Source organism: Geospiza fortis, unplaced genomic scaffold, assembly GCF_000277835.1.
Source record: "Geospiza fortis unplaced genomic scaffold, GeoFor_1.0 scaffold173, whole genome shotgun sequence".
In the NCBI taxonomy this organism is placed as follows: domain Eukaryota; kingdom Metazoa; phylum Chordata; class Aves; order Passeriformes; family Thraupidae; genus Geospiza; species Geospiza fortis.
Window position 1 is genome coordinate 4,960,154 of NW_005054334.1, and position 20,498 is coordinate 4,980,651.

The 20,498-nt window shown below is 44.4% G+C and overlaps 1 protein-coding gene across 1 annotated transcript in view; it reads left to right on the top strand.

Annotated features, from left to right (window-relative positions):
- The window catches only part of LOC102039179 (meiosis inhibitor protein 1), a 45,721-nt gene that overhangs the window by 17,307 nt on the left and 7,916 nt on the right, over positions 1–20,498 (top strand). Inside the window, exons 15-28 of the mRNA XM_031057764.1 lie at positions 459–519; positions 1,747–1,844; positions 2,549–2,723; positions 2,829–2,976; positions 3,534–3,610; positions 3,769–3,820; positions 6,581–6,746; positions 8,685–8,789; positions 10,487–10,597; positions 11,156–11,337; positions 13,761–13,842; positions 14,320–14,525; positions 15,258–15,339; positions 17,381–17,487. Coding sequence (XP_030913624.1) covers positions 459–519; positions 1,747–1,844; positions 2,549–2,723; positions 2,829–2,976; positions 3,534–3,610; positions 3,769–3,820; positions 6,581–6,746; positions 8,685–8,789; positions 10,487–10,597; positions 11,156–11,337; positions 13,761–13,842; positions 14,320–14,525; positions 15,258–15,339; positions 17,381–17,487 — 1,652 coding nt within the window. The remainder of the gene's footprint in view (positions 1–458; positions 520–1,746; positions 1,845–2,548; positions 2,724–2,828; positions 2,977–3,533; positions 3,611–3,768; positions 3,821–6,580; positions 6,747–8,684; positions 8,790–10,486; positions 10,598–11,155; positions 11,338–13,760; positions 13,843–14,319; positions 14,526–15,257; positions 15,340–17,380; positions 17,488–20,498) is intronic.

Sequence of the window (20,498 nt, forward strand, 5' to 3'; positions counted from 1 at the left end):
GACAGGTTTCATTTTGGATAAGAATGTTGTGTCAGCTTTATCTTTCCCTCTGGAATAATTCAGAATTGAATTGGCTGTTCCTGTAGACAGGGATTATGCTGGAATTGTTGGTGGGATTTTACTATGTAGAAATCCTAGTTTAGTCTATGTATGCCTTATTCTTCACACATCAGAGAAGTGATGTAGATAATTCCTCTGTTCTAAACATGTGAAACAGGCAAATCTTCACTTTTCCTCCTGAGAAAACCAATTAATCTCAGATACTCTCCTCACACCCAAACTTGGAGTAGTTTATTTTCTGAGAGGCAGCCTAATATGTATATTCTCACTGAGATGGCCTGCCCTCTTCACCAGGCTTGTATGGAGATGTGTGGGGGTGGTTGTGGGACCTGCCTATTCTTTTTCTTATCATACATGTTCTGTGCTCCTTTGACATCTCTGTCTTGCTTTCTGTCTAGCATCCTCGTCCTTCATCCGACTGACACTGGAGCTGAAGGCCAGATTTTGCTCGGTACAGAGGTATTGTGATGTGTGCATTGTTAGTGAGCCTAAAATTTCCAGATGGGAAAGTAGATCATGCCTTATCTAATACACCTGCTTAGGCAAGATGAGAGACTCAGGAATGGTTGTGTCTTACTGAAAAATGGAAATGGTTACTGACAATGGAAGAGCTTGATGTGGGAGAAGGGAGAGGCAGTTTGGTAGGGGGCGGATGGATTTACATGGCGTTGTGAGAATTCTGTGCTCTGTCGTGAGTTGCACAGATAGAGATAAAGCAGCCTGACTTTGGAGTAGTCAGATCAGTGGGTGTTCTGAAGAGAAGTACCAGTAGCATCAGTTCGATCTGAGCTCTGGCTTCCTAAGCATTTACTACCACTGTTGTTGTTCCTCATGGTGTGGTGATAATATATTAGAAATGGGGAGAAGGAGGATAACTTCAGTAGCAGCCATTGTAAAAGATCTCCTGTAGTAGAGGCTATGATTTCGAGGTTGAGGAGTATTTGGGGAGACTCTCTGTGGGTCTGCAGAGATATTTTACCTCCTCTTTCCTGTGACTGTACCTCCTTTAAAAAGTAAACAAAACACAGAGCACTCCTAGTCCAGTTTACTAGTGTGGAACTTCGAGTGGGGACATTTGTGCCGGTGAATGGTGTGTGGTGGGAGTGATCCAGGTTTCTGAATAGAGCCCTGTGCTGTGCCAAGGATTGTGTGTTACAAATGTCTGCTTATGTCCTGTTCTGCAAGGAAATAGTTGGAGAGAAAGAAATACCTGGAAATAGCTGTTCTCACCCTTTTAGTTGCTATTTTGGCATTCTTCAGTGTTCATCCCTGGCAATGTCAATGCTAAAAAAATCTAAGTGTTGTTTGTCAGTGGAATCATGCATTGTGAGCTACCCTTAAGCACCTCCCATTCTCTGCAGTGTTAGGGGTCCTGTCCTTACAGGACTCTCTGTGTAGACATGGTGTGATGGCTGTGGGAGTACCCCACTGTATTCACACTGGCCCAAGGTATGAACATGTTTGCTGTTGTCACTGCACACACCCCCACATCTGTGAGCCAACAGTCCCTTGGGAGCTCATAATTTTCCTGGAAGCCTAGGCTGGCTCCTAGAGTCTTCTTGTGATGGGGTAGGTGTTTGTATGTGATCATTCAGTAAAATGAGGTTCTGGCAGACAGTGTGTGATATCAGAAGTAGGAAGAGGATATTTCTAGCCTCCTTTACTGTCTCTTTCTGCTCTTCACAGCAATCCTGTCCTGAATCACACCTGTTCCAGCTTCCTCTGCAGCTTATGCCTGAACCTTTACTCAGCCACAGAGAAGACGAGAACTTCTTCTCAGGAGGGCAAGTCTGGGGAAAGAGAAAAATTGCTTAATTTAGTTTGAGGCCCTGCCACCCTCTGTTTAGGCAACAGGTTAAAAAAAATAGAAAAGGACAAAGGAGAAGGGAAGGGAGGACGCACAAAGCTTGACTGAGAGATTTTTTTTCCCCAGCTTGTTTTTAAGCTGGTCCAGCAAGGACCAGCACAGAAAAGACTCAGAAAATGTCTTTTGAAGAGTTTGGAACCCTACCTGAAAGAATGCATTTCATATGCCTATGGTTTTGTTTAAATGGGGGCATTTATTAGCATAGCTGTGCATGCTTAATTGAAACAAAATTACTTGCCACAGTCAAGTGGCATATCTTCAGATTAAGGTAATTTTTTCCCTCTGGCATACTCTATAAAGCCTTCCTGTCTATACTGTAGCTTTCCATAATAGGTAAGTCCCAAACAAGTGAAGTGAAAGTTTCTACATCAGAAAAGCCACTTTTCCCATTAGCAGTGGTTGGTTGCCATACAGGCATCATCAGCAAAGGGCTCAGAATCTCAAACAGATTGTGTTTTTTCATCCTTAAAGCGTCTTTTCATCCTTAAAGCCATCTCTGTTAAATCAGGTCTCACACCACTATTGATGCCAAATCACAGAGGTGTGCTTGGTGTGCAGACTGTGGAGTTGTTCCATAGACATTGCTCATCATTTCCTGCCTGCTTATGTTTTTATTTCTAGAGCAGGAGATGTCTGAGCTCCTGCAGAAGGGTCTGCCTCAGTTAAACTACACCATTGCTGAAAGCCTTCTCCTCCTGTCTGAAACCCCTGAGCCTTTCTTTTTGGATCAGTCTCTTTGCAACCACCAGCACTGTTTTGTACTGCTCTTATACTTTGCCTACACCTTTGGGGACAGGTGAGCCAAGACTATAATACAAAGCAAGTGGCCATTATATACCATGTATTGGTGGGTAAGGCATATCTGTTGTTACTGTTTCCACTCCAATCTCATTCAATGCAGGTTTGTTCCAGATGCAGAATTATTTCTAGCTGTAAGAAATTTTCTCCTGTCAGCACAGGACCATGGAGACTGTCCCCCTCCACACATACTCAGAGCTGCACTTTACCTCCTTGCTGTCTGTCAGGACAAAGGCAAAGGCCTGGACGTGGTAAAAGATTTCATTCCTACCTCTTGGAGCCTTTTTGTTGAAACTAAGGTTTCTCTCCACTCACATCAACCTTCTTGTAGAAAGTATTTTGGCATAGGTGGTGAGCAGTGAATGAGTGAAGACTGTGCAGTGCATCTACACCCTGGAAAGTTAACTATGTAAATCCACAGGGGAATATAGATATGACAGAATAAACTTGTGTATGTGTGGGAAGTGTAACTGCGTTGGATAGGCTGTGAATTCACACACAGAATATAATGAATTTCATAGCTCAGGCTCCCAAACACATCTCCAGCCTCTGCAGCAGGCTTTCTAGTGTTCCCATATGGCTCTTTGCTGCTGCACAGCTTTGAGCTCTGTATAAAGCCTACAGGTTTCTTAGCCTTTGTGATGCAGATGGGCTTCACAAAATGATGTTTAACTGATGTGTTCGATTGTCTGCTGAAAAGGCAGTGTGACTGTTTTTTGCAGTAAAGTCTCATCACTTCAGATGCTTTATATTCAGTGTTAGTGATTATTTTGTTCTCTGTCTCACTTCCCTTTTCCCTCTTTACCAGAGGTCTTTGTCTACCATAAGAAGGATCCTGGATAATCTTCCAGATCTGAGGTTGGTCTATGTCCATTGTCCTCTCCTGCTGACTTAAAGCCTTTAGTGATGTTATGAAACCAAGGATTTTGATAGAAGGGGCCATGTGTGTGTACCACACTTCCACCTGCCAGGGAAGCCTTATGTGTAAAATGGGACCTTGTATGTGTGTTGTCTCTTTCTCTGTCATCCATCTACTGTGACAGGAAGGGATCCTCTGAGAGCTGCCTGGACAGGAATCTGAAGGGGTTTGCTGATGTATGTCATGGAAAATCCCATTCCTTCCTCTATCCAGATACACAGCTGGGTACTTCAGATTATTCGGTCCCAGCCTTTGAAGAAGCTGTTTTGCTAATTTGGGAGCAAAGCTTTGCTGCTCATAGATGAGAAGGGTATAATGAACAAGAACTTTGAAAAAGCAGTGTGCAGAGATCAGGTCTTGAGGGCACAGCTTTCTGTTTGTTTGAGGTTTTCGTTTTGTCTCATTTTAACTGGGTACTCTTGTCAGAGAATTTTGAAGTAGTCTTGAGTTTTTAGGACTGCAAATAACATGTTTTATTGCTCTTAAAATAATAGTCTTGTGACAGGGAAAATTAATCAGTTCAGGAGAGAAAGGAGCCTTGAAGTAGCAGGCTAGAGTGTTTGCCTTTAGCTGGTGTGATGAGCTCTATTAACCCTGTGTCAAGTAATCATGACACAGTCGTGTACTGAGGGCTGCTTAGAGGCCTTTTCTCACTTCCACTGTTCTCACCTTCCTGTCACCCCTCCCCATCAGTGGCCTCTTGTCCCTTGACTGTTGAGCCAGTCACCTAGTAAATATTTGCTAACTTTTCCACAGAAGAACATGACATTTGCTTGTAAGGGCAAAAGCTAAGAACTGTGATATTTCTTCTACAGTCCCTTAGAGAAATTGAAACTATCCTTGAGAAGGCAAACCCATGTCAGCAGATGGTAAAGAAGTAAGAGGAAGCAAGGCTTAACTCTGAGTGGGCATCCACTGGGCATTACAGAACGTGTTTGTTCTATCTAAGAGGCTATGGCTAAATTTTAATATCTGATGTTACTGAAATGACTGCCAGGAGGGCTCTCAGGTAGGGCAGTTCTTTCACAGTTGGGATGATATTGCAAGGTAGGTAACAACATCCAGGCATTTGATACCATTGCAGAGCATTAGTAGAAGTGAGCAATGAGTTTACCTATCAGGACAAATTAAGGAGGTGAAGTGTCCCATGAGGCTTGTCCACACTGTTAACTTTGGCAGTAGTTCTGGAACCTATCACTCCATAAACTGAAGCAGGTCTGTCAATAAGCAAAACATAAATGGTGTCTCCCTTCCCTGAAAGGTACAACATTCCTGTTTTCCCTTTTCTGCCTTGCCATATGCTCTTGCAGAAATAAATTCATTTAGCTCTGTTCCAGTCTTTAAAGTGAGTTGTAATAAGTCACAGGCTTTGACAATTCACCTTTCAGTTGTGGAAGAGCATAATCAATCTGAATTTAGATGGACTAATAAAACAGTGCAATATGCAGGGATAAATATACTGTCAGATGGAAAGAAAACTTATGAGATTAATAACCTAAGCCTCAGAATGCAGTAGTGGAGTGGAAAGGCCTCTGCATGGTACAGTGAAACAAGAATGAATGTCCTTCCAAGGATGACTTCTTTGCTTATCTGTTTTAAATAATTGCCTGGATGAGATCTAACAGATGGTTAGTGACTTCATCTGAGACCTTGAGCTTCTGGGTAGGAAGGAACCGATTAACACAGTGGTGCATTTGCCAGGACCAGAGAGGCTGTGGCCATTGGTTCATGTCATTTGTGCTCTGTGTGTTCATCTGGGGTGAATGTGGTCATGATGACACACTGTCCCACTTGTCTTCATGCTCCAGGTCTGAGGTGCTCTCTCAGAGAACAGAGACATTGGATTACATTCCTGAATGTCATATGAGGCACATCCATGTCAGCAGAGATGATTGTGCAGACATCTCCCTGCCCTTTATTGTGAAAGTCTCTGCTAGAGACAGGAATTTGTCTCAGAACTAGAGAGCTTTTTCTGGCACAGACAGCCTGTTCTTTCCTTATTTGCTTTCCTTGGGTATGGGGTCCTGCATCCATTTTCTCTGCATCATCGAAGTCTGGATGCATTACTGCTGTGTGATAGGGGAAGGCAGCTGGGAGAGGCAGCAGCTGTCCAGGCAGGCTGTAGGCTCAGTTGCTGAGACCAGTTTCCCTTACCTTTTCGACTCTACCATTGCAGTGCAGTAGCCAGGACTGCTGAAGGAAGAGAGGAAAGGTAGTGCTGACCTAATATTGTTGAGATGGTTATATTATGTCAGCACTACCAGGCATTTTCTGTCTGATATTTATACAACTGCCTCTGTACATGCTGTGCAAGTGAATTTAATGTTATGTACCTCAACATGAAGACTATGCCCAAATTAAGCCTACTGGCTGTGGGATTCAGCTCAGAGACTCCAGACAAAGCCCTGTAGTCAAGAGGCAGGCTTGTGAGCTGTGTACGTGACTCCCCCCTTTCCTGTGATTGATTGCTTGCCCAGCTTACGTATGTTTCATGCAGTTTAGTTATGTTACTACTGCACATACAAGGCTGCCAGCCTTTTGAAAGTTAGAAACTATGGACTGACTCATAAGCTTGATTTTAGACAAGCATTTTTAATATGCAAGCTGATTTTTCAAAACAACATGGAGAGCAGAGGTGCCAGAGATTCTGTTCTCTTGTTTAGTTCTCCCTTGTCTAAAACTGTGACCTTAAATATGTGTTACCCTTACACTTACAGAACCAAATCATTCTTTAAATGGGATATTACTCAGAGGTGCCTAACAGACATGAGTCCTTCTGCTTTATTCAGTTCTCTATTTAATCAGGACATACTTAATCTTAATGGTGCCTTATTAGGCTGTTTCCCAAGGCACCAGATTAGCATAATGGTATTAAATAGTGGTGACTTCTGCCTAATCAGGGTAGAAAGGTAATATGTTTGTTTCTTCCTTTGCAGGACCTGGTCTGTTCAAGCTCTGTGGAAGTGGCTTGGAAGGTGTTGCTGACTCTAAGGACCTTTCTGGAAAGAAATGAGGATGTCCTTGTCTGTGACCTCCTTCGGAGCCGATTTTTACAGATTCTGCAGCAGCTTCTGGTAGAGAGCAGCTCAGCCACCCTACAAGGTGACCCCACCTCTGTGATTTGGTCTTGCTATGAGATCAACTAGCTGTAGGAACACAGTCTGGGATAAAGTGGTTTTGAACTGCTAATGTAGCTTCAGTACTTACCTGCATGGGGAAATTTATGGACAGAACTGTACTAATTTAGTTTTGTTTTTTAGAGATTTATTTTGAAGTGAGAGCCTTTTTTCTAATTTAGGTTGTTCTGGCTTCAAACTGTGATTGTTAAACCAAAGCAAGGTTATTGTATACTGCTGTCAGTGTTCAAATGGAGAGCTGTGCTGGTAAATCTTCCTGCTTGAATAGGGGCCCAAGTGGTGGCTGAAAGACATCCTCCTTTTTGCCTCTTCTTTGTGGAAAACAGCTGGGTGTGCCTGAGGATACACAGTTCCCAGGACACAAAAATCAGGAGCAAGGATTGAATTATTCATTATATTGATCCCCAAACAGGGACTGTGGTATCACCAGCTCTTACAACTCTAAGTCTCTCAAAGGGAGTAAGGCTGTGACTGGGGGAAGTCCCTGTTTTCCTTACTAGCCCTGTCTGTGATTTTGGAACTGTTGTCCCACTGAGAAAGGTGCTGTGCAAACTAGTCTGTGGGCTTGAACTGAAAGAGGGAGCAGTGCTAGGATGTCCTTGGCTACTTCAGGATAGAGACTTAGCACAACTTTTGCTTGTTCCTGAGGAGGCCACTGATGCTTTTAACAGTTCTGCTCTCTTTCAAGTGTTTTGTTGTGCAGCAATTGGGATGGATGGTAGAGCATGAGACTACAAGATCATCTAGGTCTGATCTTGTTTGGAGTTGTGCACATTTGAACTTTGTCCCTCTGCTGCTGATCTAGGGATGCCAGGAACTGTGGGGAGGCAAAGTATCCATTTCCTATAGTCAGACCTATTGCTCCAAACCACTGATGGTGGGGGTAGGACACTGAGCTATAGGAGCTTTTGCAAGATTTGAGCCCTTCTGCTGCTGCTAATATGTGGAGCTCTTCTTTGTATTGCATCTTGAGCTTGTTAAATGACATCCTGGCAACCCATGCAGAAAGTCAAACACCAGATGTACTCTGGAGACAGACTTCCTTGTCTCCCAGCACACAGGCTGCTCTGTGAGGCCTGGGGTAGTTAAGTCCAGGGGATCTGCATCCCTATGCAAACAGTAGCCTGCTTTTAGACAAGAAGGAGGCCCAACGGTGGGACTTCATCAGGAATATGTTAACATTAAAGACACCCATAAGTGTTTTCTCCTCAAAACTGAAAACTCATGTGCCTTTGTGAAAATGTTTACTGGAGGTGATAGTTGCTTGCTGTAGGTGTGGTTGTACACAGTACAAAATCTTAACCTGTTTACAGCACTGTAAAAAAGTGAATAATAGGGAGAAGATTGCTCTGTGGGATTGGTGGTCTAAATAGCCCCATTTTCCTTATATACAGGCCCAATGTGTGAGGTTCTCACTTCTGTCTCTGCCTTTCCTTGTAGGATGGGATGGACAGCATTTTTCCAGTCTCACTAGATGGAGGAGAACAAATGCTGTGCAGCTGGGCTGCTGTCAAAACTAACAGTAATGGTCAGGTGGGCAGGAAGGGAGCAGTCTAGAAAGGGCTAATGACTTCTAGCTTATTAGCAGTATCAATTTCAAAGTGTGAGGAACATGCTCCCTACATAGCTCATGATGGGTGTGAATGACCCTAGCCTCTTTCCCCCCCTCCTTTTTAGCTGCTCCTGAAATGGTGTTGGCAGGATTCAGGTGTGGCTCAGGCCAAGCCAGAGTGACAGAAAGGGGACCTGGTCCAGAAGGGACTGTAGAGATGAGAATAACATTGAGGCTCTGTGTGTGTGTGTGTCCTTATCCTGCAGCCAGAAAATTAACAATTCCTGGCACACTTTAAGGTACAACAGTTTGGAGTTCACTGACAAGCTGAGCTGTCTGTGCCCTTCTTAGCTAACAGAAACCTGCCTGTTTTGCTGAGCCTTCTTTTCCTGGTGCAGCTGCGGAGCAAGGGCATGAGGGAGCTGGACAGCACAGACTTCAAGCTGCTTCACCAGGGTGAGTGAAGCACTTCACTTCATCTTCTCCCAGGGAAGTGTTTGTTAATTGTACCATAAGATGATTAGGGGCTTGCTCTTTGTCCTTTGAGAGAAGATTGACCTTGCATTGTAGTAATGGTTGCTTTGAGATGCTTTCATAGCCAGAGCATTGTAAAGAGTTGTGGTAACTAACTCAGTTAACAAGGCCCAGGTTCTCTTCCTCTTGCTTTTACAATAATTTTTTTCTCTGAAACCTCACAAGGTGGCCAAAGTATTCCCCTGACCATGACAAGATTTCAGGGTCAGTGACTGTCGTTGGTTTGGCACGTGACCACATGGCTGCTGTGCTTCCTGAATCATTCCGGTCCATCTTGCTGTAACAGTCTGGTGGGGCTCAGGCCACAGTCTTGTCCTGTTAATCAGCTATCAGGAAGTCTAGTGAAACTGGGCTTTCCTTGGAATGTGAATCCAGAGTATATGGCTCCCAACCAACTGCAGGGCTGCACTCCACCCCAAAGACAGAAGAGCAGGTTGTGTTTACCATACCATAACCTGCTGCCTTGTCTGGTGATCCTTACCTGGTGGCTTCTGCCTTCTTACTTGGCTACTGAAGGTTCATATAGCTGTGAAAAAAGAATAGATACTAGGAGGAAAGCTCAGCTGATCCATCCTCTCATCTCTTCCCTGCTCTGACAAATTGGTTTCAAGCTCAGTTGATCCATCTTCCCTGCTCTGACAAATTGGTTTCTCCAGCAGACTTTGAAGGACTATCCCCTTCAATTTGAAATGTTTCATATCTCAGAGCTGCCTGTGTTGCCCTTGTAAAGAAGTGGTGTTTCTCAGACATTCATTAGCCAAGGGAACTGGGGTGTGGAGGAACCACAGCCTCTTTATCCCAGCCTTTTTAGCTGCTGTGATTTTAGAACACAGCTCAGCTTCTCCCAGGAGCCACAAGCCGCTTTTGCTCTTGCTTTCTGCTTTTTTTTTTACCACACAGCTCTCTCCCTACCCCAGCCACCCCATTTATTCCCCCCTTGGCCTCCCAGCTGTGCTCTCTAGGGGTGGATGTGCAGGACACTCTTCTCTAATGAGGCCTCTTAGATGGAAGGGGCATGTTGACGTGTGTTTTCTGAGAATTGCTTACTCAAGTTTTAAACTCTCCAAAAGATCTCCAATGACAGTTTTGCTGAGCCCTGCAGTCCTGAATTTCCCTGCCTAACTCTTACTAAACATTGTTGCTAAGTGTTTGGTGGTTACAACAAACATGACATTTTACTCCTGGTGTGAGTGGAGGAGCGCAGCTCTCCATGGCTTTCCCCAGTCTGGTCACCATGAGAGACAGTCACATCATTGTTTATGCTTGTTCTAGGACTAGAATCAAACTCACACTGCGGAAGCAGATAACTCACACTGCAGGTTTTTCTCGGTGGAAACAGATGACCTTAAGTCCATTGCTCTTGGATTCATTACTGCCCAATGTGATATATGCACTCTAATATACCTTTTTCAATTCCTCTCCCCACCTTTGCACTCATCGTCCACTGCACTGTCCACTCTAAAGCAAATAGTGTAGAGCAAACACCTGTTGCTTTGTCTGTGCCATGCTGTGTTTATTTTCACTCAGTCTGAATTCCCTCCCCACTGACTGACTTCTTTCATTTGCTGAGGTGCTCTGTTAAGTTGGTGTCCTTGTTACACCTGTTCTTTTGTTTCCAGTCTGTAATCTCTGTGGGAAATGCAGGCCAAGGGACACTGACCTCCTGCAGCCGTCCTTGAATTTTCTGTACTGGAGCCTTCATCAGACAACACCTTGTAGTCAACAGAGAGGTGAGGGAAGGTTGTATTGATTGCTAAGTTAATTTCAGTGAGGTTGTAGCTTGACACAGACTGTGTTCTAACTGTCTTAGCAGGTAAGGTGGATGTTTCCCCATCCAGACACAGCATTGTAAGTAAAGACCATTTCATACTTTGGATGAGGTTTTTTAGGGTTGAGAAGTTTGGTTTGGTTTTGCTGCCTTCTTATGATTCAAGAATTGCCTGCTGAAAGACAGAATCACTGTATTTTTCTTGTTCATAAACACAGCAGTGGGCCTTTGGTGCCTAGCTTGAAATATCCTGGTATTGTCATAGTTCAAAAAATTAGACAATACTAGGGAAAAGCTCTAACTGACTTTCCTACTGTGTTGTTTGTTGATTAGCTGGCTGAGCAGTTGCTTGTGGTCTGGGAGATGAATACCAGTAGCTGGACAGCCTCACTCAGATGAGCTGTGGCAGCTGGGCTATCTCACTGCAGCAGGGGTGTGCTCTGCACTTCTGTTGTGCTTGTCAAGGTGGTTTAACCTGTGCCATCCCATCACCCTCTCTGATTTTGTTTCTCTCATGCAGCAGTGGCTGTGCTGCTCTCCAACGTGTCCTTGCTGGAACTCCTGCAGAAGGTTTTGGAATGCACCTGGCTATGGTCCCCTCCTTCCAGACCTGACTGCCTGTCATCTGAAGATGCCTTGCTGTGCTCTGGATGGCTGTTGGTGGCATCCCTTTTGCTTTATCAGCATCGCTACAATACTGAGGTTAGAACCACTCTAAACCACTCTAGTGTTCAGAGTCAGCACATGGATAAACCTAAAAAATAAATATGTGTGTGTGTCTGTGTGTATATATATATATATATATATATATATATATATATGAAAGTGTTTTGCTTTGGCCTATAATCTGTTTGTGTTGATTTCTCTTTTGTTATTGTCCACAAGTTATTCCCTGCTGCACCTCTCCAGCAGGACTGGAAGGTAGTATGTCCCTGAAGGTCTGAGACATGAAACATTGAAGAGTTAAAGAGGGGTGCAAATCCTGTGGGGAGAAGTACATACCCAGCCTTCCTGATCCAAATCACTTTCCTCTTCAGGACAAAGCAAAATGTATTTTAAAACCTTTCTCAAGGGAAAAACGGAGGGTGAAAGGCACAGCTCCCATGTTGTAAACTGCTTTTTTGTTACTACAATGATCAATAGTGAGATAGAATCTATTATTGGCAAGTAAGTGTTCAATATTAGCAAGCTCTTACAAATGTGGGCAGCTGTCATTGTATTTGATGCTTTGCAGTCCAACAAGACATCTAAGCTGGAGTTGTCAGCTATTAATGGAATTACAACTTTGAAGGAAGCATTTTCCAATGCCAATACAAGGGAAAATGTTTCCTTTTGAAGTATCTACCCAAACCTCTCTTGATATGGAGTTAGAGAGCATGTCATGAGTTGTGAGCTCTGCTCTTGCAGTTATGCCCAGCAGAGTATGCTCTTTGGGAGTTGGAACACCTGTTTGCAGATGATAAAATCACATTAAGGACATGCATGCATGTGCACAGAAAAGCAAGGGTTGGATTTCTAATACTGAGGGAAGATGTTTTCCAGAAGACCAACCCAAATCAGGTCTGTACCCATTACTTTGTCAGCATGCAGCCTCTGCTTAGGGCTTAGAGCATGGTACTTGTACAGGCTGTCAGCTGTGGGAATGCAGCCCGGCCCTGCTCTGGGAGCTGCTAAGTGCAGCCTGCCTCTCAGTTTCCAAGTCAGGGCTGTGTCTGGTGCTGTGCCAGTCCCAAACGACATTCTAGTGTCAAGTGTCAAGTATTGAGCTTCATCTTGTGGGACTGATGCTCTCAGCTCCTATTGATCTTTGAAGTGCAATCATTTAGCAGCTTATAAACCTGTTGCTGGGTTTTATCAATACCACTGGCTTGATGTGCTATAATATACAACCCAGAAATGTGTTTGCACCAGAGACGAGGACAGAAACTGCAGATACAGCTGGGAAATTGAAATGCTTCAAGACTGCTTCAATGTTTCTAATCTTCACCATTTCTAATTGTCAGTGTTTCTAATCTTCTGTTGAAGGGGAAGAAGCAGAAGTCACTTCTCTTGCTTCTTTCTGATGTTCAGTGTAGCTGGAGCTGCACAAAGCTCTCCAGCATGAGCTTTCGCATCCTGGAGACTCTCATAAGAGCACCTTTGTGGCTGTGAATGTGAGCTCATGACAGGCTATCTCTCTGAGCCTGCAGTTTCTTAGAGGAGAACAGTGGCTTCAAGAGATGGCCACATTCATCTCAGGCTGATGTTAATAGTGAGGACTTGCCTGGCCATAGCCAACTTAAATCTTAACTGTGTTACTGCTGCTGGCTTTACCCTGTGAATAAACAGGGCTCATGGGTGGTAGGCTATTAGAGGCTTTGGCTTGTCAGTTCTAAGATGAGTAGCCACTGCCACCATGTTGCAGAAGCTACTCCTAGTTCTCTGTGGAATATTTCTCTCTTCAGAAGAGTATTTAAAGGAATCAGCCCTGTGATCCTTATGCCTGCTTTCCCATATCACCTCTCTGGCTTGTTGGAGAGTTTGAACCCTTCTGGTGTTCTCTGAGGCTTCATGCCCTTGCTTTTGAATGGCTGTTCTGTGAAGAAAACAATGTATTGCAGATTTCCCTCTCAACCCACCATTCCTATTTCACCGAGTTCCCAAGTCCCTAAACTCTTCTGCTACTTTCACCCATGCAATAGTTCCTGTCCCTGGGCTCTCAGCAGGCCCCAGCTCTAGCAGGCAAGGACAGCTTCTGGCCACTGCTGGTTTTTGGCTGCCTGGCTCTTCAGTCCTGCTGTCTGGCTCTGTGGCTAAGGTAGAGCCAACTTGGTGGTGGCTGTTTCTGCCACTTCATGTGCTTGGCAGGCTGAGAGGCACGTGCCAGAGGTCCTGCAGGAAGTAGTAAGAACAAGACAGACAAGGTAGGCTGTGATTTGGAAGCCGTGCAGCTCAGGCTAGTGGTGAGTGAAACATGAGGGTCCAATGATATAACTCTCCCTTCTGTATCAGCGTCCTGAAACCCTGCTGCTGTCCTCTTGGGTTTCAGTGGTCATCATAGGGTACTGTCTAAGAACTAGAAGTACATAATGGAGCTTTCTATCTGCTCCAAACCAGCACCACTTTTCTATTTAATTCTCTTCTAGGTTCACCAGACACTCTCTGTGGACCTTACAGAAGTCCTGAATGCAGTCATCTTCAGGAATAAGAAGCCAATCCTGTTGTTAGGTATTTTGCATCTGTTAGGGGGATTTATCTGGAAGCAGCCACTAGTACCATGATAGGAACAGCAAGGGAGAACTGGTGACTATGGAATGGAATGGTGGGGGTGCTGGAGGGAATCTGGAAACTTTGGTCCATTTGACTTTGTTCATGTGTAACTGGTGGTGAGAAGGGACAAAAGGGAAGTTCTGCAGTTGTTCTGTGTTTGGACAGATATTCCTTGGAGGTTGGTAGTGGCATCTGGAATTGAGTGTGAATTGTGTTAGTATCTTAAAGGAGATTAACAAAGAAACTCATATTGCCATTCCTACATTGTCTACATTCCATTGTCTACAGCTTTCGGCAGCTACCAGACAACTCTGGTGGGCTATTAAGCTCACATATTCTCTCATCACCCTCTCCCATGCTATTGCACAGGCACCAACACACAGGGTAGAGCAGAGAAAAACACTGACACACACTAATAAGCATCTCCCTGTCTAGTGAGCATCATGCAGTTCCTGAGAGCTGTCCTGCGGCAGAACTTCTCCTCCTCCCTGCTGGTGGTTGTTGGCCAAAACACAGCTCCAAGTGCTACTGAACCACAGCCATCATCACTGCAGGACACTGCCCTGCACCCCCTTGCTATGCAGCAGGTCTTCTCACTTGTTGTCAGTCTGCAGAACCTTCTGGTGCATGTCCAGTTGCAGGTATGTAAAATATGACTTCTGGAACAGTAGTGTTGGGCTTCAAGCAGGAACATTAACCTGAGGAGAAACCACCCTGCTGCAGAATCAAAGGGGCTGCCTGCTTGTTTTTCCTTCTCCCTGCATTTTCCATCCCTTACAGACTTGTGATGAGGAGGAGGGAAAATGCTCTTGCTGCAGCAAGTGCAGTGAGAGAGAAGGTAAATCAAGCTATGCAGTACTCCCTGCTGCTCAACTGGGTAGCTGAAATTCTGTGTACTAAAGACAATTTCTGTCTTCCCATCTCTCTCTCTGCAGGGATGCCACATCCATAGGGACAGATGTGGGAAATGTATAACAAATCCCAGTCCTTCCCCCCTGCCCCTGACAAGGTGCTTTTGGGGGTAGTGAGTGCATCAGCATACATTTAACTTGCTCAAGTGATGCTGGGCTCCAGGGGTAGTACATCGGTTTCCATTTAACACTTAAGCTGTGTTGGGCTCCTATCTTTATTCTTTGGAGGCTGTTACTTATTATTTTTAGTCTCAAAATAAGTAGTTGTAGCTCTGTCTGGCTCCTTGATGTGACAGATAATTTGCAGCACATTGCATTCCTTGAAGGAGATGAAAGGTGTTATTTTCCTATGCTGCATACTCTTCTGATCCTGGCACTTTATGAATTTTCCTCTTGCAATAGCTGTTGACTGGGGTTTTGTTTTTTTTTTTCTTTCTTTCTTTCTTTCTCTTGGTATTCCAGAAATACTTGCTGCTCTCTCAGGCAGTGGTTGCCTGCCTAGAAACCTTAGTGGAATACCTGTATGTGAAGAACCAGGATGTTGGTAAAGTCTTCATGCTCTTTCTTCTCCTAGTTCCCCTCCTGCAGTGATTTTGAGCCTTTGTTCTCTATCCAGTAGCGCTCCAGAGAAAATGTGTGATGAGTTTATGCCAAATAAGAAAAATTATTTGTGTGCCTAAAGTTAATATTGTGCTTTGTGGGATGAGATCACAGTGCCTGGCTCCCCTGTATGAACCTTCACTTTGGCTCTGGACACCAAGATGCTTTCCAGAAGGCAAAAAGTAGTTCTGCAACCCTGTAAGAGGGAAGGGTTTGGGAATGGAAGAAGTATAGGCATAGTCTTTCACCTCCAGGCCAATTGTATCAAACCTTTAGACCATAAACATATGGGAGGGAGGATCTGAACATGATGTGTCTTACAAAAGGACAGTGTTGGTCATAGTTTGGCCCTGAAGGAAGGGAAGGGAGAGCAGGATATTAGGCAGCCTTAGGGAATGGAAGATGGAAATTCTGGATTTTCAGGGGTGAATTCCAACTTTGGTTTCCAGAGTGCATGTCAGACCTAATGTATACCATTTTTCAGTATAACATAATATCACTGCATTGTACATTTGTACCATGTACACTGTTGAGGGGGAAGAATAGACCCTTCTGCTATTGTCAGCCTCCTGCCATGAAGTTCAGGTGCTGGCTGTGTTCTTACACCAGAAAGTTCTCTGTACCCTGATGTGTTCATTTCAGTTGTTTAAACACCAACAGAGGAGGGAATGGAGTGAATGAACACCAGGCAAAAAGGACACTGGTGGGAGAGAGGAAGTGGTTGGATAAAGATGTAAATACTGCTGATGAATGACAGCCAGTAGCTGAAGGGAGACTATTAAAAGGCTGAATTAAAAAAAAAAAAGTTTTGGGGAGGCTCTGCTAATTTGGGATTAAACTAATGAAATGCTGCTGCAGCAACAGCTGAACCTGTCACTTTGGCTGCTGTGGTGCTGAAGTTCATAACAGCAATAACAAGTCTCCTTATTCCAAGCAGAATGAGGGTCATAGCTTTATTTGGCTGAAAGATGCAAGAACACTGGAAAGAGTCTTTCCTGGACTCTGCCTCTAGAAGTTGACCCACTTGAGGCTTTCTAAAACCCTCTTTTGGTCCAGAGATATTTCCAAATGTGCAGAGCAGGCTCCTGCACAGTGCTGGTACTTTCTCATTTTCCCCAGATGAAAGATATCCCCAAAATATTTGACATTATTTTTCAGTGTTGTTTTCCTATAGAAAAGATTCTTGTAGTGGCAATAGGGAGGTTATGTGACTGCCAGTGGAAAAGAGACCTTTTCAACACTCTGGTGTTGAAAACTCTGTTAAGTTGCTATAATATAACAAGTTATATCAAGCTGTTATATATATACAAACTGATTTTTTTGTCCATCCCATGCTCCTAACCTGTACTAAATACAAGGTAATAATATTTTAAGTTCAGCATTCAGTGAAAGACTTCATGCCATCATAGACTTATGGCCTTACCTAATACATGTTTTGTTATTGTGTATATTCTTCAGTAAGAGCATTTTCTCTACTGACTGCATTGCCACCATCAGCCTGGCTGGTCCCCATCGTCTACTGTCTGATGCAGATCCAGCCTCAGTTTGTTCAGCTTCTCTTATAGGGCTTTCTTCATTACCCAAAGGGTATTCTGCAGCTAAATAAAAACTGAGGTCAGGAGTGTTGTCCTCAGATTGAAACTGGAGGGTATTATTTTTAAAACACCAGGCTAAAGATATTCTCTGTTTTATGACATACACCCCAGGAGAAGGTTTCTCTTCCTGTACCAGCACAAAGATGGACAATATGTATTTTCTGCTTTGAAAAGCTATTAAGCTTTTGTCCTCTTGACTGAACTCTTGCCCAGAGAGTGACAGATTAAAAAGCAAGTAAGAACAGTGAAAAATAACCCTTTAGTGTTTCACAGCATGGGGTCTAGGAGAGAAAACTTGGGATCAGTATTGAAGACTGTCCTTAGCTGGGTTCAGCCTGTCACTTTGGCAGTTTTACAGCTGTCTTTGATTGGCTTCTCCTTCTCTCCCAGCTCTGCATGTTGCTTCGCAGCCGTGGCACCGATTCCTGCTCTTCACACTACTCAGTGGGGGCCAGAAGTCCTTTCTGCAGCCAGAAGTTCTCAGGCTGGTGACTCTGGTGAGCAGCAGAAGGGTGGGCTGTTCCCCATCTTTCCCAGTATTTTGGCACAATGCATGCGAGCTGGTTATTGGTAGTTAACCTGCTATGCAACACAGTCTCTGATACTGCTGTGGCTTTGCCTGGGACTGTATTCCTGCCCTCTATTAATAATGATACTTTAAATGAACTTCCACACCCTGCAGAAACTGACTGCTGTTAGTGAGCACCTCCCATTCTTCTGGTGTTGGTAACATTTATTTATATCATCTAGGATCCCCGGGGAGGAGAGGAGAAACTTGCAGAGACCATGCAACTGCTGTTACCAGTCAGGGAGCAAGCTGGCTGCTTGGCATTGCAACTTGTCTCCCATCTCGACCTTACAGACCTGACTTTTCAGGGCAGGGAGTTAGTGCCATATTCTACCCTGCTCTATGTGGGGTCCATGGGCTAGAGGGGGAAGGTGATCCTACCCAGCAGAAATACTGAAGATATTGCCCTCATGGCAGTGAATGAGAGGAAGGGGTTATTAAGGTAAACCATCCCCCTCCAAATATAAGATGGGTCTGTGAGTATTTGCTGTTCTTATTTCAGTTTTAAAAGGTTACCTCATTTATTTTAGTTCCTTCCCAGCTTAAACCAAAATAAATCTGGCTATAAATCAGAGCACCATCAACATAGATATTTGCACTGGTTCCATTAGAAGTGGTATAAAAATCAGGCCTGTGGTTAAGGTGCTGCAGTAATGGTGCACAGAAGAGGTCTTTGCAAGTGATGAGTCACTGTTGCACTCTGTGGGTCTTCCACTATTTAATGTCTCTGTTTTTTCATTTGTTCAAGTTTGTGAGATATCAGAGCAGCAATATTATTTCTCAGAAAGAAATTAGCCAGATTATTCAGGAGGCAGCAGAAGCCAACATAGCAGAGCTGCCTGAGACCACGTCTCATGCTCTTCGCCTCTTCCTTTCTCAGGTAAGAGAGCAGTGACTGCTTAGGAAAACGGGAAGGGAATCCCTAGGTGTTTGCTTTGGCCTTTGAAGATCTCACTGGTCTGTGTGGAGATGAGGGGGGGAGTATGAAGGAAAAAGCCCAACAGTTTTATGTTGTTCTGGAAATCATTCTTTTTTTCTGACCCCTCAGATTCAGAATAGTCATTACCAGGTGGAGCCAGAACAGTCAGAGGTCATTCAGACCTTGCTGGATCGGCTCTTGGGACAGAGGACCGTGTGTGTAAAGCATCAGGACATTGTGTATCCTTTGGTTGCTAATGTGTGTGGCCGGTGTAACAGAGGTAGAAAGGATGCTTAATTTGCTGCTCCTTCTCCTGTTCCAGCTGAAGGCAAACAAAATTGAAAAACTCTGAGTGCTTTCTACATTTGGCTAACTGTGGGATGAAATACTTCATCATGTCCTAATCTGAGAAGACATTTCAGAAATGAGTAGACAATTGGGATTAAAGAAGGCTCTGTGTGCTGCGCTTGTATTCATCTATAAAGCAGAGGTGGTCTGATGAAAGAGGGGCAGGCTTGGGAGTCTCTGGCTTCAAAGCAATAACAATCCCTGTATTGATTTCCCTGGAGGAGGAGCAATGAGTTAATCTCTGTTTGCATGCCATCTAGTGCCAGTATGCCCATGAAGTAGTGGAAACCCAAATATGACTCAGGCACTTTCAAAATGCAGAGAGTGTTTGGGAATCACTGAGTGGAATTACCAGATTTTATTCTTTTTGGGCCTAGTCTGCCACTGTGAACTAAATCCTCTTCTCTGGAGATAGAGGAGAGGCCACTCCCAGATGCCTTGTGGAGAAAGAGGGAACCTGATGCAGGATTTGTTTGTTTCTCAACCATTTTTTGCCTTCCTGTTTTCATCGTGCTGCATTGCCTCCGATGTGTAGCAGTGATGGAAGTGGACATAGCAGTGATTTCCTGTGGCTGTGGGGACTTCCTTCACTGTGGGGCACTGTCATCAGCCATGTGTAGGGTGTGGTGGGTGAGGTGTTTGTCCTGTCAGGAGTAGCTTGTCCTCATGCTTACCCCCAATGTGATGTTACTGCTCTGTTGTGGAACAATCAGAGGGCAAGTTATCCTGGTGGAGGCCATCGAGCCCCACAAAGTCTCTCTCCACTCCCATTTTGCTTCTTTGTACAGGGATGAAGGAATTTGGATGGGAGATTTTGTTACATTGCTGAAGTTTTTTTTTAATTTCTGACTTTTTTTATGCATAAAGAAACCTTCAAATCTTGGTGGTTAGGAAGGATCTTAGCCCCACTGCTGCACTTCAAGTGCATCTATGTGAATAAGATAGTCATGGACATGGAAGACAAAATCCTCAAAATGGAGCTTTGACTTTTCTTCAGGTTTACCTACACTGATGTTTCTCATGCATGTTGGGGAGTGAGGTTCCATGGCTTGGGGGTTGGTTTAGTAATGAAAACCTCCTGTCAGTGATATATCAAATGTGGGAATTCCCATAGCATGCACGCCTTTCTTTTGGTTTCCACTCATGCTGTCAATGACAGATGTCTGGGAAGCGTGGCAGTGTCCCTCTCACACATTGGAGATTGAAATGAGAAGATACAGTGCACAGAGCAGAGAAACAAAGCCAGAATCTAGGAGACTCCATCCTGTCATTCGTTCCCAGTGAACAGTAGGGAGAAGAAGGACAAATGAAGTTACTCGTTGCTCATTTTTAGGAAAAGGTTTGTTGAAATAAAAAAGTTCTGTTACTGAAACGGCTCAGTTTCCCCTTCTGTTCGGGATAAGGCTTGGTTGATGCCCTTCATGTATCAAAATACAGTCCTGCCTGGGGAAATGATGTCCTACAGGGATGCTGTGGAAGAGGTGCGCTGCTCACTCGCCTTGGCTGATAGGGCTGCGGGATGGTCCCTTTGCTGTGGGCTGGAAGGGGCGGTGGGGGTTTAGCCAGGATCCCGGGGGAAGCAGATGCGTACGTGTCCCACAGGCATGGGGAGACTTCTTCCAGGTCACGAGTGACCCCTTCGACTACAGCCGCAGCCCCGCTGTCCTGCTGCC